Source organism: Podarcis vaucheri (genome assembly GCF_965113315.1).
Source record: "Podarcis vaucheri genome assembly, chromosome: 1".
NCBI lineage: Eukaryota > Metazoa > Chordata > Lepidosauria > Squamata > Lacertidae > Podarcis > Podarcis vaucheri.
Genome location: NC_138759.1, coordinates 51,530,508 through 51,544,990, shown reverse-complemented (window position 1 = coordinate 51,544,990; position 14,483 = coordinate 51,530,508). Strand labels below are relative to the sequence as shown.

The window sequence follows — 14,483 nt, the reverse complement described above, 5'->3', positions numbered from 1 at the left end:
TGTGAAGGCCAGCTTTTTCAGTAGGTGGTGCTATGTACATGCAGAACTCTTTACCGTAGTGCAGGGGTGGCAAACTCTTAGCCTATAGGCCAGATAGCCTCTCCAAAATCTTTTTGTGGCCTCCAAGGTGCTTTTCTTTTTTAGTGGATTAGGAGAGCTGGAAAAAAAATTCACATCAGGCAACCAATGTGCCCCTTTGACCTCTGACAACTGTTTGCTTGTAGATCAGAAAGAGGGAACACATTTGATCTCTCCATAGCTAGAGCAACCGTGAACAACAAAACAATAATTCTTGAGGTTCGGAAGGACTGAACATGCAGCCAAGGTAGGACGACAGAAAATGAATACTACAGCCAGACAGAAAATGAATACTACAGCCAGAATGTTTTAATACATAGGCCTGGTTTCAGCTGATCTTCTTTTATACAAGCAATACAGCTTCACATTGGTAATAACACACAGGGAGCATAATGATGCTTTGTTCCCATTTCTCACTGAAGGGAAATGGGTCATTCAGTTGCTTCCTCCATCTTCTACTCACCCTTCTTGGACTTTAAACAGCTATTAGTTTTTCTGCTGTTTTGTGTACCACAAAAAGGCGATACAACCATCTGCGGTATGCTTAAAAGGCTGAACTGGATGACTGGATGGAATGCAATACTGAATAATTGCTACCTTACAGTCACTGTTACAGTAATTAAATTGACAACATTGCTTTAAAAATGTTTAAAGGTGTTGATCCAGTAAGAGGAAAAGCTATTCATACCTCCTAAATTGTTCAAACAAGAAGACCCTGATTCTAAGAAAAGTAAGATGTTTCATTTTAGCTGTACTTTCCTTAAGAGCATGATTCCTTATGTCCCAACTGGCTTCTAAATGAAATTCTGCCTAATACTCATATTTTTATGCAAGTCATTTTGTTGCAAAAGAGTCCACTTTGCTTTACGTTTCTGGGGAGCACCTACAATGTACTGAAAGCCATTTTGTAAAAGAAAACAGCTGGTTTAACATCCATTTTTCAATAAATTGAGAACTTGGTAGTGATTTGATGCAGAGGGTGCAGTAATCAGCACAATAAAAATACAGGTGGTCTCCAGACCGACAAATTCAATGCAAATCAGAATTGTTCACTTCCAGGATGAATGCTCCTATTTGTACATGAATACTGATAGGGGTTATGAACTGGCTAACTACTTACTAAAGAAGAAGAAGAAGAAGAGTTTGGATTTGATATCCCGCCTTTCACTCCCCTTCAGGAGTCTCAAAGCGGCTAACATTCTCCTTGCCCTTCCTCCCCCACAACAAACACTCTGTGAGGTGAGTGGGGCTGAGAGACTTCACAGAAGTGTTGACTGGCCCAAGGTCACCCAGCAGCTGCATGTGGAGGAGCGGAGACACGAACCCGGTTTCCCAGATTACGTGACTACCGCTCTTAACCACTACACCACACTGGCAAATACTAAAGATGAGATATAGTAGAAAGCACTCTGAAAACAAATATGAGTTGCTGTGGCATTACAAGAAGAAAACGCAGTATCTGAAATGAGGGAATAGATGGGAAAAAACAGCAAGCAACAGAGTGTCATTATACAAGTTTATTGTGTATCCATACCAAGGATGTGCTTGTTTGTTAGAGATGCCTGAACTGGCGAAGAAATTCTTATGCTATACATGGCCTTATCTAACAAAAAAAAGTTACAGCAGAGTTCATCTAGGATGATCAGGGGATGGAGTATACTTTCTTATAAGTAAGGGTTTAAGCATCTGTAACATTTTACTTTAGATGGTTATAAAATCATCAGTAGACATTAATGAGAATATTAAGACCATAAGAGTTAGGACATTAAATTAGTCATAACCAGCATATTTGAAAAAATACTGCCTTATGCGATCAAGCAATGTTGTGATGGCCTATTATAACTGCTTTAATACAAAACATGGAGAACAGATACATCAGTGACTACTAGCAGAGGTAGCTTGTACGTAGCCCTATCAAAGTCTATATTTAGAAATGTTATGCCCATTTCTAATAGGCTGTGGAGATGAAAGACAAAGGAGGAAATAGCACCATCTTGCTTCACATATGTACTTCTTTGTGGCACTGGAATAGCCATTGTCAGAATATAAAATGCCAAGGCTTAATGAATCACTGGACTGAAAAAATCTGGCATATAGACAGGGAAATGTAAGTGTGTAAGTGTATATGCGATCACACTCACACCAAGTATTCCAACTGCTGTGGGCAAAGAGCAATGCTGTTCTTTGTATCCCTCCAAATAAACTCTGGGGTATGACTGCATTTGATGTACAGTAGACGCTCTGGTTGAGAACGTGATCCGTGAGGGGTGCACGTTCGCAACCTGCAGCGTCGCATCTGCACATGTGTGGGTTGCAATTCAGTGCTTCTGTGCATGTGCAAAGTGTGATTTAGCACTTTTGCGCATGCGCAACCACCGAAACCCAGAAGTAACCCGTTCCAGTACTTCCGGGTTTCAGCAGTCCGCAAGCCGAAAAAACGCAACCTGAAGCATACGTAACCCGAAGTATGACTGTACTAGCTTTCCAGAAAGGCCTAGACAGAACTCATCCTTAGTCTGACAAACTTACCATTCATGAAAGGAAGTAAAACTCACACACAGATAGGAAAGGTGATCAGCAAGAGGTTAATTTAAATTAAGAGAGGGTGACAAGGAAAAATAAAGAACCAAGGACAGATTACAAGGTGTACCTACGAACACTAGGCCACTGTTTCATACATATGGGCATAGCCAAGGGGAGGGGCAGCTGCTCCCCTAAATCAATCCAAATCAATAAACTTCAATTTATATCTGAGGTTCTGCCCCCCTAACAAAAGACTGCTCCCCGCTAACAAAAATCCTGGCTATGCCCATGTTTATACAATTAAGAAATTTTATTCTATCTTCTAGTCTTGGCAGTCAGAGCAGTCCTCCTTCTCATATTCTAGAATTCATGTACCCACATAGCCAGTCATGTGCAAGCAAAAACAAGAATGACACAGAAAATTCTTCTCAAACAGTTTAATAGCAAATAAACAAAGGGAGGTACCACACTTGGCATATACAAAATGACTTCTTGTCTGTGTGTCTGTGCAATTAAAACAGCATTAGGTTCCCCAGTGGGACAAAAAGAAACCACACACAAAAGGAAGAAAATTCCTTAATACATACTCGCTTGTTCCAAACTTAACAAAACTTTCATTTTTAAATCCACTACACAAACTCCGTGATCAGAAAAGCAACATGTGCTTCTGTTTTTAAACCATTAAAGTAAAAGCCATAATTTTCTACAGAGTACAACACAATTTCACACAAAAAGGACATTTTGCAAATCAAACAAGAAAAAAGGAACAGCTCAAACAAGGAAAGAAAAGCATTGCTACAACAGAATCACAAATTTGAGTTGATTAAATCCTGTTACTGCAGAACAGACTCTACATTTGGTCATAGTGGCAATTTGTTTTCTTGTCACATTTGTGAATCACTTTACATTGTTTTCTAGTAGAAAAGCCCAAAAAACTGTACAAAACCCCTAGTGTTAAATACAATGTGTGTACCAATAAAAAAGCCCACAGGTTTGTTTCCAAAATGTAAATTTTCTTTTTTTAAATTATTCACAAAAAGCAGCCAGAAATAAAAGGCAGCTGCTGCGTTACTGTCTCAAATTCATTAAAACCACCACAGAATAATTAAAACAACCAAAGAAAGAAAGGAAAGAAGAAAAGGAACATCCAACGTTTGGCATTTTGGTTTTCTCCAGAGATTTTTGTTTCCACAGGCTCCCCCAGAGTTCCTCATGAAACTATATGCGCATTGTAAAGAAATGTATTGGCAAAATTAATCAATACACTGCAGGGTCTCACATTCCCTGCCATCAGACATCCCTGTGCATTGCGACTGTGAGCCTAAGAGCAACTATCTCACAGCTGTATACCCAGATATTGCAATCATCTCTTTGCAAGCAACTCTCACCCTCAAAAGTTGAAGATCACAAGGTTGAGGGAACAGCTACCTATGCATATTTATCTAACAAGCATGGAGAAATATTACCCACCCAGCAATGGAGCAGGAATTCTTTTTGTCCTAAAGACTAGAACACTCCATATGGCCTAGTGACAGGTCTCCCAAACATCCCTACTCTATGAAGTTTTGCTCACATTCCTTTCTCCTGTCTGAAGTTCCTTTATAGCTTCCCCAACCCTTTGCCCCTTGTGATTAGGCACCTACCACAGGAGTTTCTTGCAGGTGCTGTGAAACCCAGTACTAAGTCTCAGCTTCTACAGTAGGTCGTTTATGCAGGAAGGCTGATGCATGCTTCCCAGAGAAGGATAATCCGTGCTATTTCTTCATCAGGCCAGAAAAAAAGAAAGAAAGACTGCATGACTCCTTACCCAATTTAAGAACTTAAAAAAAAAAAATCTCTGTAGAGATCATCCCCCAGCTAAGGCCCCTGAGAAAAGGAGCCGGGGTTGGTACCCTGTTCAGGCAACAGCTATTAGGCTGTTATATTGTGCTTGTCGCTTGGGGAAAGAGTCAGCAGTTCTGTGCCTAAACTTACAGATTCCTTCTATGGGATATGCAGAACATGATACTTCAAGTGTAAAGACTGGAGAGCAATCAAGCTTCCATCCACTGAGCTTTAATGGTGCTAAACCTCACAAAGCAAGCCACATATTAAACAAGAGGTACAAATTAAGGCTACCCCAAAAGAGCTTTCGCTCCAATGGATCTTAGAAGCAATATTACTGCAAACACCCCACACCTTTCCTTCTATCCCTGCCGCCGCCACCACCACCTGAACAGTGCAATCAAGCCCCCTGAGACCTTTCAATAGCTGTGATGATAGAGCAAGGTGCAGATATCGTGTAAAGCAGTCTAAATGCACAGGAGATGTCATTACGTGACATATGACCACAAGTCTGGCATCCAAAAAAAGGATAGAGCTGAAGCCTATTGAATTACTCAGTTTTTGCACAAACTATAGAAAACAGAGGTGAAGGGTGTTTATATACACAAGGTTGTGAAGAACACAGCAGGAAACATGCAAAACGTTTACAAGGGCGTTATTTGAGTTTTTAAAGGGGAAAAAAAAACAAAATCTCACATTTTAATGAGGATACTGTAGTTACAAAAAACTAAGCATGCTAGGGTTTAACAAAATACAACATCAACTTTGATTAAATTTCACTGCAGACAAAGGCTGATAATCACACAGGAAGGAAAAAAACAGTAAGTGCCAGGGCAAAAATGCAGCTACAATCAGGAGAAAGTGTTGTTCAAGTGTTTTCTGCTGAGGCTACACAAGTCAAAGAATACATGCTGTCTCCTCAAGCACAGAAAATAGATTCAGCAAAATGTGACCAGAAGCCTCCTAAATTTTTAAAGTCGCATCATTTTACCTTTTCCTTCAAAGATTTGTTTTAAAACTAAGCACACAGAAAAAACTAAGCCTAGAAAGTGATTGGCTGTATGTTCACAGAAATACAATACTCCACGAGGTATGCTAGCAAGGCTGCTCTGAAGACAGTTACAAAGAATCAGAATCACAAAATCAAGTGGTTATCTTACGAAGTTCTAGAAAAATAGAATTCTTTTATATTCAAATGCAAGTTTAAATATTCCCCTTCAGCAGTCTTTCTAGCAAAACCAATTTGGCAGCACAAAAAAGAAAAAAAAGAAAAGAAAAGAAACAAACATAATAAAAATACACATCAGCATCAAAAAGTCAACACAAGGTCAAAGGTGAGAGTTCAAGCATCAGAGAAGCTGAAGAGACAAGGATTTGGACGATGTACTTGAACGCCACATCGACATGCTTTAGGCACAACGATGAACAAACGGCAGGAATCTAGAAAAAAAACAAACCAGAAAGAAGGAGACCCACTGAGTTACACAGAGCAGTACATCCAAACAGAGAGAGAAAGAGAGTGAGAGTGAGAAAGAGAGAACAAGAATGGGCACTGTACAATGAGACCTCTTGGGGAGGGGAGTTGACAGGGAAGGGCAGCACATGCCAACAACAAACAAGTAAAAGTTGAAGTGCATAAGACACCAAATAAATATCAAAACGACCAGAAACCAGATAGAAGTAGAGGCCTGGGATTTCCTTTAGACACTAGCTACAGAATGGAGTATGGCTTAGTGGCATACAGACAGCTGTGCAGTCACCACAGCCCTGAGCCAGTGCTCCTGCTACCTCTGCTTGAGGAAGAAAACACAGAACTCCTCCTCTGTTAGATCTTGAATCCATAAAATGTGGTTCCAGGGTGATTTTAAGAGATGGGGGGACACAGGAGGAGCCACTGGGGTTGATGGTTGATTATACTTTCTTCTTTCCTATCATGCGACATACATAGGCAGTAGTAGCCTAAGAAATCCATCCTCTGTTTCAGCTATTCTTTAGGAAACAAGGATACTGGCTGTTGGTTTTAGAACCAAAAAATGACATAAGATACATAAATAGAAGTGAAACCCATTGAAATAGGAAGGAATTAAGACTTTATTGCAAGTCAAGACTTGCCTCAGCTGAGCCCTTTTTATTTAATACCTACAAATAAACGTTTGCAACTTTTTCAATAAATAAATCCTTCTCCCTGACTTTGTGAGGTGGAATTCTGGGCTCTCATAAGTTCTACAGTCACTGTTACCAGTTTGAGTGGAAGGAATTTTGTCTGAGTATCTTGACATTTTCTCAGAATTGATAGAATCTCCAATAAGGGCACAACACAAGAGATGTGATTTGCATGACAAATACATTTAAGCATTCTGTTAATGACATGGAAAACTGTCTGAGGCAGCATGTGATTACTGGAAAAAGCAGGCTTGTTAGGTTTACTGTAACTTTTATTCCAATTACAATTAAAGGCATATAATATTCTGATTTAAAACATACGGTTGCATTTCATTTCAGTGTTAAAAAGTTTATTTTTCTATTTGTGTGTGTGAATTCCCAAATGAAAACTGAGCTTCTGTTTACAAGTGCTAAGCTATTCTACTGTCTTAGATTTTTGATCTTAACATGTACATCAAGCAGAATCTGAAAAGTAGATTCTCTCCCAGCCCCCAGGACACACTCACAAGGCTGAAGGATATACATATATTTACTCAAGTTAAAATGTTACAGAGGAAATGCACACTATTGTGAGGCAAATTCATCAGCAGTTGTTGAGAGCCTTTTTTTAATTACAAGAATAAGGCTTTTCTTTGGGGGGGAATATGCCTCAGGAATGCCAAAGTCAGCCCAAAATACTTTTCAGTTCAACGTTTCTTCTTTTATTGATTACAGATTTGTCTCTGCATGTTACCAGACACCCAATTTATTCTGAGAACTTGTTTTAATCTAAAATACATCTATGATTGTTTTAGGTTAAATACAACTTAAGTTGATACATAGCAGCCTGTATTTCTTAATAAAGAACAACTAAAATTGGCTGTGCTTCCCAATTTGATCCCTTTGTCATATTGGATCAAACATAGATAATAAACTGGTCTCCTACAGAGGGATAGGCAAAAAGGTAACATTCAGGGTTTTATGTCAAAGGATCTGTTCAAACTTGGAAAAGAAAAAGGATGGAGGAAATTAAAAACTGTGCAGAACAACCCACAATGTGACAAATAGGCCGTAATCCTACAAGTGGAAAGCTGAATTTGTGCGCGCGATTTCCTTGCCAATAGAGAACCTACTCCAGAGACTTAGTTTTATTACTTGTTTTGAAAAACATGAATGGGCAGATCAGAATTAAACTGAGGGAGGGGAGAGGAATATGGGGTTAAATTCCTCTAGTTAAAAGTAATTCAGAGAACCAGCACGGAAGGCGCAGCAACTTTGCCACCAGAGTCCTGATTTCTGGAATTTAACCTGGAAAGTTTACTTTGGCAATTCTCAGGTGGGATGAGAGCACTCACATAAATCATACTTCTCAGATTATAAAACCATCTATACCCACTTGCTGTCATGTTAATTTAACAGGAGGTGATTTGCCTCACAGTTTCCATGATGAGAGCATATATGCTGTTTAGGAATATTATGGACATTAAATAAAAGGGTGAGCGAACAGATAATTCACAGAAAACTAATTTGGGTAGTCAAAACAAAAACAAAAATGTAACGGAGGGAGCAGGGGAGAGGAAGTACTGGGAGAAGTGACTATAGAGAAACTTGAGCACAGCTTTCCCTCTCCACTAGTTCACAGCATTAATTCTTTTCCTATTTAGCAGCTTTTCCAACTGCAGACAGGTCACTGAAAGTCAGTAGTTTCAATCATGCACATTGCTGTATGTATGTGTAACACAATCACATTCAGGATTATGCAAAACCCTGTTTTTTCCAGTGAAATAATTTAGATAATAAATATTCTCCACCCTGGAGCAGTATAAAACTTCTATAAAAATAGAAACAACATTCTTGGTTATATCAGGTTGCAAATGGAGCAGCTGCTCCCAACCATGACACCCGCCCCCCGAAAAGTATATTATTTATTTTTTTAAAAAAATCCCATGACAACTCTGGAAGCCTCAACACTCCAATACTCCCCCCCCCCCCAGAATATCAGGACACAACTTTTCCTAGTGCACAAAATTCAAATGTATACAGTTCACCTAAATGTATGCATATGCTTCTGAATAGACCCAAATACTGAACACAGAAGGGTACCATATGCCAGCATAAATGGGAAATTTGGCAATCTGACCATTCAACCTTTTTTGCCACCATTCTGTGTGCTTTATAATACTGACAGTTTGCATCAACAATACTTCCAAATTCACAAGAAAAATATTACTTGAACCTGAGAAGGAAGGCCCAATACATCTTATACTTCTGAGGTTTGATACACCAGGGGACCCAGTCCCTGGTTATGTTTGATTTCCAAGTTTCTGGCACATTCTTAAATGGCATTTCAGGCTCAACAAGCCTTGTGGCGCTTCCTGACAGAGTGAACTGAAAGCCTTTTCTTAAAAAAAACCTGCTCCCTGCTCCCCTAAACACGATTCCCAAACACAAAATTTGTGGGTTGACTGGGGTGCTGTGAAAAAAACATAATAATAAAATAGGGCCAAAGAGACGAATAAACTGAGGACACAGGAATGCAGTGAATCTATATATAACACCGTTCATTTCCTCACAGATAGAGGTGGCTTTTTGTAGCTTTAGAGCTAGCTTCTACACTGACTTCTTGCCATGGCTGAGGCCAGAATGTCAAAGTTCCCTTTAGTCCCATGTCATCAGTGTGTACAAAAAAAACAAACCACCCTTTAACATTTTGGCAAATTCATACGTGTGGAAAAAAATAAGTGTGTATTAGAAGGGGAAGAATTCTGAGTTGTGAGTTAAAATATATTGGGTGATAAACAATAGAAGGATCAAGATCCTGTGCAGCAGATTCAGCCCTTTGTGTTTTATATTGGCCCATGCACTCAAAGGAAAACTGCAATGTGGCAAAACAGCAACATACGAAAAATCAAACTATATAAGCAAAAAATTTGATCTTTGGGGCAGTATTATTCTGAATGTTCAGCTAAAGAGTGTGCGCAAAAAAGCAGAATGTCAGGAATCAAAGAACCATGAGCTTATTTAGAAGCCATCTGTCAGTTTAGTACTTAGGATTTAAATAGTGCTTTATGAACACTGATTCTAGTAATATCTTTATGTACAAGCTGTAAAACTGGGGCAGAAGCCGCAAAGGAAATTCAATCAAGACATACAGAATTTGCAGCAGATCGTGAGCAAATTGTGGGGCTAAGATGTATACCTCCATTATAAATTGCCTAGTTTCCATTAAACAACAAATACTGGAAAACTGGAAGTATCCAATTTTTAAAGGTTGTTCTGGCTGGATTGTAAATGTTTGCTCTAGAAACACAATTGGATCATTTTGTAAGCTGACAACACACTCCTAATTACTGCAGTTTTCCTTTAATACATGAATCTGTTCGCCCAATTACTTTTCTCCCACCCTAGTGACTGATTCAGTATAACATTCTCCCATAAGGCATTAATTAAGTAAAGCTGGGCAAATGAGGATTTGGCAATGTTCCTTGAGGGTCTGTTCACTAACCAACCACCAAGTGATTTGGATTCAGATTCTCTCCCTCCCTCTTTTCATGAATATAACTTGGGGCCTGGCAATAGGTCTTTTCTCCTTCTTAAGTCTAAGTCATGCCATGTCAGTTCCAATTGCACCTGGTATCTCCCCATCTCCCCAAGGTGGCTGGCATTGGTCCTTCTCAAAACACACTGGTTACAAACACAGCAAACTTAAAAAAAATAATAATAATCAGCGATATGGCACCTAAACTCCAAAGTAAAACACTGGAAACAGAATCACAAACTCGTCCTCCATCCGAAGAATTCCCAGTAGAGGCTGCAGCCGAGTCTTCAGGGGAAGATGTGCCAGTTAGAATGACATCAATCAGCTTCTGTGACTGTAAAAATACAGCCTTAAAGAGTTTTTGAATCACCAGGCACACTCCTCCCCAACTTACCAGAAGATCCTTCTCACTCCAGTTCCAGAGGGGAGGGGCGCTCAGTATGGCTTGCTGTCATTCTTAGAGCGCTTGAGCTGTACTTTCAGTCGCTTCATGCCAATTTGAAATCCATTCATTGACTGGATGGCAGCCTGTGCAGAGACTGGATTGTCATAACTTACAAAACCTAAGAAAAGGAAAACATACATTTAAAACATTTATGGTCAGACTGGAATGGGAATAAGCCATTCTGTTTTTGTATCTTGACATCATCATCTGTGCTTGCATTGGTACTGCAACCATGAAGTGTATGAACTGTTCATAGGTTTAGAGAATATAAGAGGGCTACGATTTTTTTTTATTAAAAAAATCACAAGGGAGGCCAGTTTCCTTATGACTCAAACGAAAGAGTACGCAGGTGCTTTTCTGAGCTATAGTAAATGACTTCTTACATAACAGTGATATTTTATGTGAAGTGTAAGTTGCCGAGTTTGAAGTTCTGCTCCAGCTGCTTCTAAACATTAAGTTCAGTACAGTATTAGCCCAGTACAGCCAGGGATTGTGACCACCAGACAGGGTGCTGTGTTAAGGAGAGCTGAGATGACTAGTGGCAGACAGCTGGTAAAACGTAAAGTGTTAGTGAGTATAAATAGGGAAACGGCTGAATTCAGTACAATGCTAAAGGCTACAACCGAGTAGAGTGTGTTTGGAGATTGAACAAATAGGCACTTTAATCACTAAATTGCAGAGCATAGGAGGATTCTGTCAAGTTCCCTTCTGCTGAATTTAAAATTCTGTTCCCAGGAAGGCAAAACACATCAACACTAAATATACCTGCCTGCAATTATATACCCAGTTAAATACATACAAGTCACACCAATGTCAATGGGAATTGCGTAGAACTTTTTAAGTAGTCAGGACTCAAAGCCACAAGATTATAAGATAATGTTAAGCCAGTAGTGCACTGCATTAGAAAACTATCTGTTTATTACGTAGAGTGAGGTGTCAGTGCGAGTGAGATATGGTGGTGGGGTCTATTTTCCCTTTTGGAAGTGGCCCTTGGTGCCTCCTGGAGTGCCATTCTGAAAGGCCTCTGACGGACTACTGTGGGATGGAAGGAACTGAAAAGCTCTGTGCAAACACAGAACACCATATCCTGATCCAAAATGGTTTCATAAACCTTGTTTTGCTACCTACCTAGGTCTGGAAAAAGCTAGGAATTGTGTTGAAAATGCCAAAAAGAGGACCTGTCTGATAGCAAAGAAATTCTAGTATTAAGGTAATTGAAAGGGTAACTAGGATAAAGTTTTGATGTCATATGAAACATGTGCCAATTATTAACTATTCTTTTCATGTTTACTTCTGCTATAATAAGTTATGTTACATACTGGAGGGTATCACCTGCCTCCACAATGAATCTACACATAAGCCACTGTGTCAAAACAATCTACATTAGAACAGAAAGGGGGAGGCAATGATGTGATAAGTTGGTTCAAAATCGGCAGAACAAGACTCATACATCTACAAAAGGTGTTTCATGTGTTTGAAATAAGTTAAACACATGAAGAAATATTGGGATGGGTTGTCAAGCATAGGTCAGGCCAAGCTTTATGGTTTGTGGGCTGCATTCCCACTGGTGAGTATGAAGCTGCACAGGAGTGTCCTCATTACCAAAGATATCAATGAACTGGTGAATATCAAGTTATCAAAGAAGTTTCATCAGATATTACTTCATGAAGGGGCAAAATCCTACAAGGTAGCAAAACAAATCTTCATGGTCTGAATCTCACTAAGCTAGGTTTTGAGAGATACAAGTGGCTCATGTGATTCTATCATGCTCACACAGCAGTGAAGAGCTATGCACACAAAAGTTGATTTCATATTATTTTATCTTAAGGAAAGGAATTAAGAACATTTCTGCAAAATATACCCAACATACCAAAACATTTGCTCAGATTAGTCTGCTTGTCAATGAAAACCTTGGCGGAGACAACATTCCCAAAAGGCATGAACATCTGCAGCAAATCTTGGTCCCCAAACTCCTGGGGGAGGTGGTAGATGAACAGATTGGCTCCCTCTGGACCTTGAAAATATCCATTTAGAGAAAAATTCAAAGAAAGCACAACTCTTTGGCTATTAATATTGAAGCAGAGATCAAAACCCATTCAGTTCTCAAGAGCTAGAGATGGTTCCAGAGTACTAAGCGTCATTCAACTCAAACTTGGCTCTGTCAGTGAAAAATCTGTCCACTTCCTGCCAAAAAACTGCAGCTTTTAAAAGTGTGTCTTCTCAGTCTTAGTTTCTAAATCATGTCTTCAGCAGGCGGGGAGGGGGGGAAATCTCACAACTTCATACAAATGTGAAATGAATCTTTACAGCTAATTATGTGGGCACAAAACTAGCTTCCAAGTTCCTATACCTTTCAAAGCCAGTCATCAATGATGCATTTATCATGAGCACACCAATGTGCTCTCTACATTCTCAATAAAGTCAGTGTCCTACCACCTTACTAGACTATTGTACAGACAGAATTTATTGTGTATGAAATGCACCGCTTGAAATATGAAAACCATTCCCCACTTTCCCAGGAATCTGGAACTGTTAAAGATTCTAAAAGAAGGGATAAAAACAAAATTTATGAAGGTTTTCAAAATTAAATGCAGCAGTGAAAGGAATATATATATATATAGAGAGAGAGAGACAGTGTATGTGTACCTGGATGCGTAACAATCTAGTAGCCAAAGGCTACTAGAAACAGTCTATGTACATTAGCCATTTGAGGCCAGGGAGCCAAAATATTTGATATTTTAACATAATGTTTGTCTGTAGTTTCTATTGTTTCTCTCTCTTGCAAAAGTACAGGACTCTAGCTCTTAGAGAACCAACCTTCCCGCCACTGTCTTTCACCTACCTTCCTTTTGACTTCCAGCTGCACCAATACTCTGCTGCGTTAACAGACTCTGGTTGTAAAGTGTGGGCAAAGCTGCAGCGGCATATTGCTGGATCCCAGAGTAAGCCTGAGATAGGGCCTCCATAGTGCTCCCTGTGCCATTTGAGAGACCACCACTGCCTAGTCCACCATTTAAGGCTGCCATTCCTAAGCAGAAAATTTGAATAAATGTCAATGACTGATTTGTCAACCAGTTTTAAAATCATATGTTATTATTAAGGGAAGCTGAGAGGCAACCGGAACAAAGGGCTCATTCTTTTCTTCATGCTAAACATACCTGCTAAAGAGCCAACGTTGAGGCCTGCAGTAGCCCCTGCCAGTGTTTGCAGTGCTCCAAGAGAAGCCATTGGGTTAACAGAGGAGCTGCTACTGGAACTGGGTGATGATCCTGCTATTAAAATGAAAGCATTAGACACCAATAGCTGCTTCCAACGCAATCACATCTCACTACTTTCTCCAAAATGTGCACTAAAATATGTTGCATCGAAGGTTTCAGTAATTTATACCAAGGATAGTTAAAATACCAAAACTTAAAATTCCCCAATTGTGTACAGCAGTGTATTTTTGGGGGTGCAAACCTCAAAGCCTGTTTCACTGTTAACCTTGTGCCTAGACACTAAGGCAGGCAGGGGTCCACAAATGTTGGCATAGTTTACAAGCCAGCCATTATTTGAGGTCATCACCAATTTCCTCCTCAGAATCTCTGAAATGAACAGATGCCTTGGGAGATGAAAGTCTCTCTCATTTGTATGGTGTGTGGAGAAAATAAAAAACCAGCAGGACTGCTGAGAAGGGACCTTTGTTGTTTGGTAACCTGCTTAGAAACCACAGTAGAAATGAGACCTCTGGGTAGGGACCTACACAGTATTGGGTGCCTTGCTCAACAGAGGCTGGGAACACTTGTCCCGATCAACTGGCAGCTAGACATGTTGATGCAGGCCCAATGGAAGCTGATCTGACATGAATTTGTACCATGCTGCATTACTGACATTTGAGTTCTACTACCTCAGAACAGTTGACTGCTCAGTAGTTGATCATACTGTACAAAGGTA

General features: G+C 39.7%; 1 protein-coding gene across 11 annotated transcripts in view; it reads right to left on the bottom strand.

Annotated features, from left to right (window-relative positions):
* Window positions 1–3,023: 3,023 nt before the first annotated feature.
* Window positions 3,024–14,483, bottom strand: part of CELF1 (CUGBP Elav-like family member 1) — a 45,451-nt gene continuing 33,991 nt past the window's right edge. For 6 of the 11 annotated variants that reach the window (XM_082225423.1, XM_082225418.1, XM_082225424.1 and 3 more), the window contains 4 exons: window positions 13,709–13,822; window positions 13,393–13,578; window positions 12,421–12,564; window positions 3,024–10,668 (listed from right to left, as the gene is read on the bottom strand). In XM_082225423.1, coding sequence (XP_082081549.1) covers window positions 10,541–10,668; window positions 12,421–12,564; window positions 13,393–13,578; window positions 13,709–13,822 — 572 coding nt within the window. In that variant the 3' untranslated portion in view covers window positions 3,024–10,540. The remainder of the gene's footprint in view (window positions 10,669–12,420; window positions 12,565–13,392; window positions 13,579–13,708; window positions 13,823–14,483) is intronic. The other 5 variants (XM_082225425.1, XM_082225420.1, XM_082225417.1 and 2 more) reach the window with 2 other exon arrangements.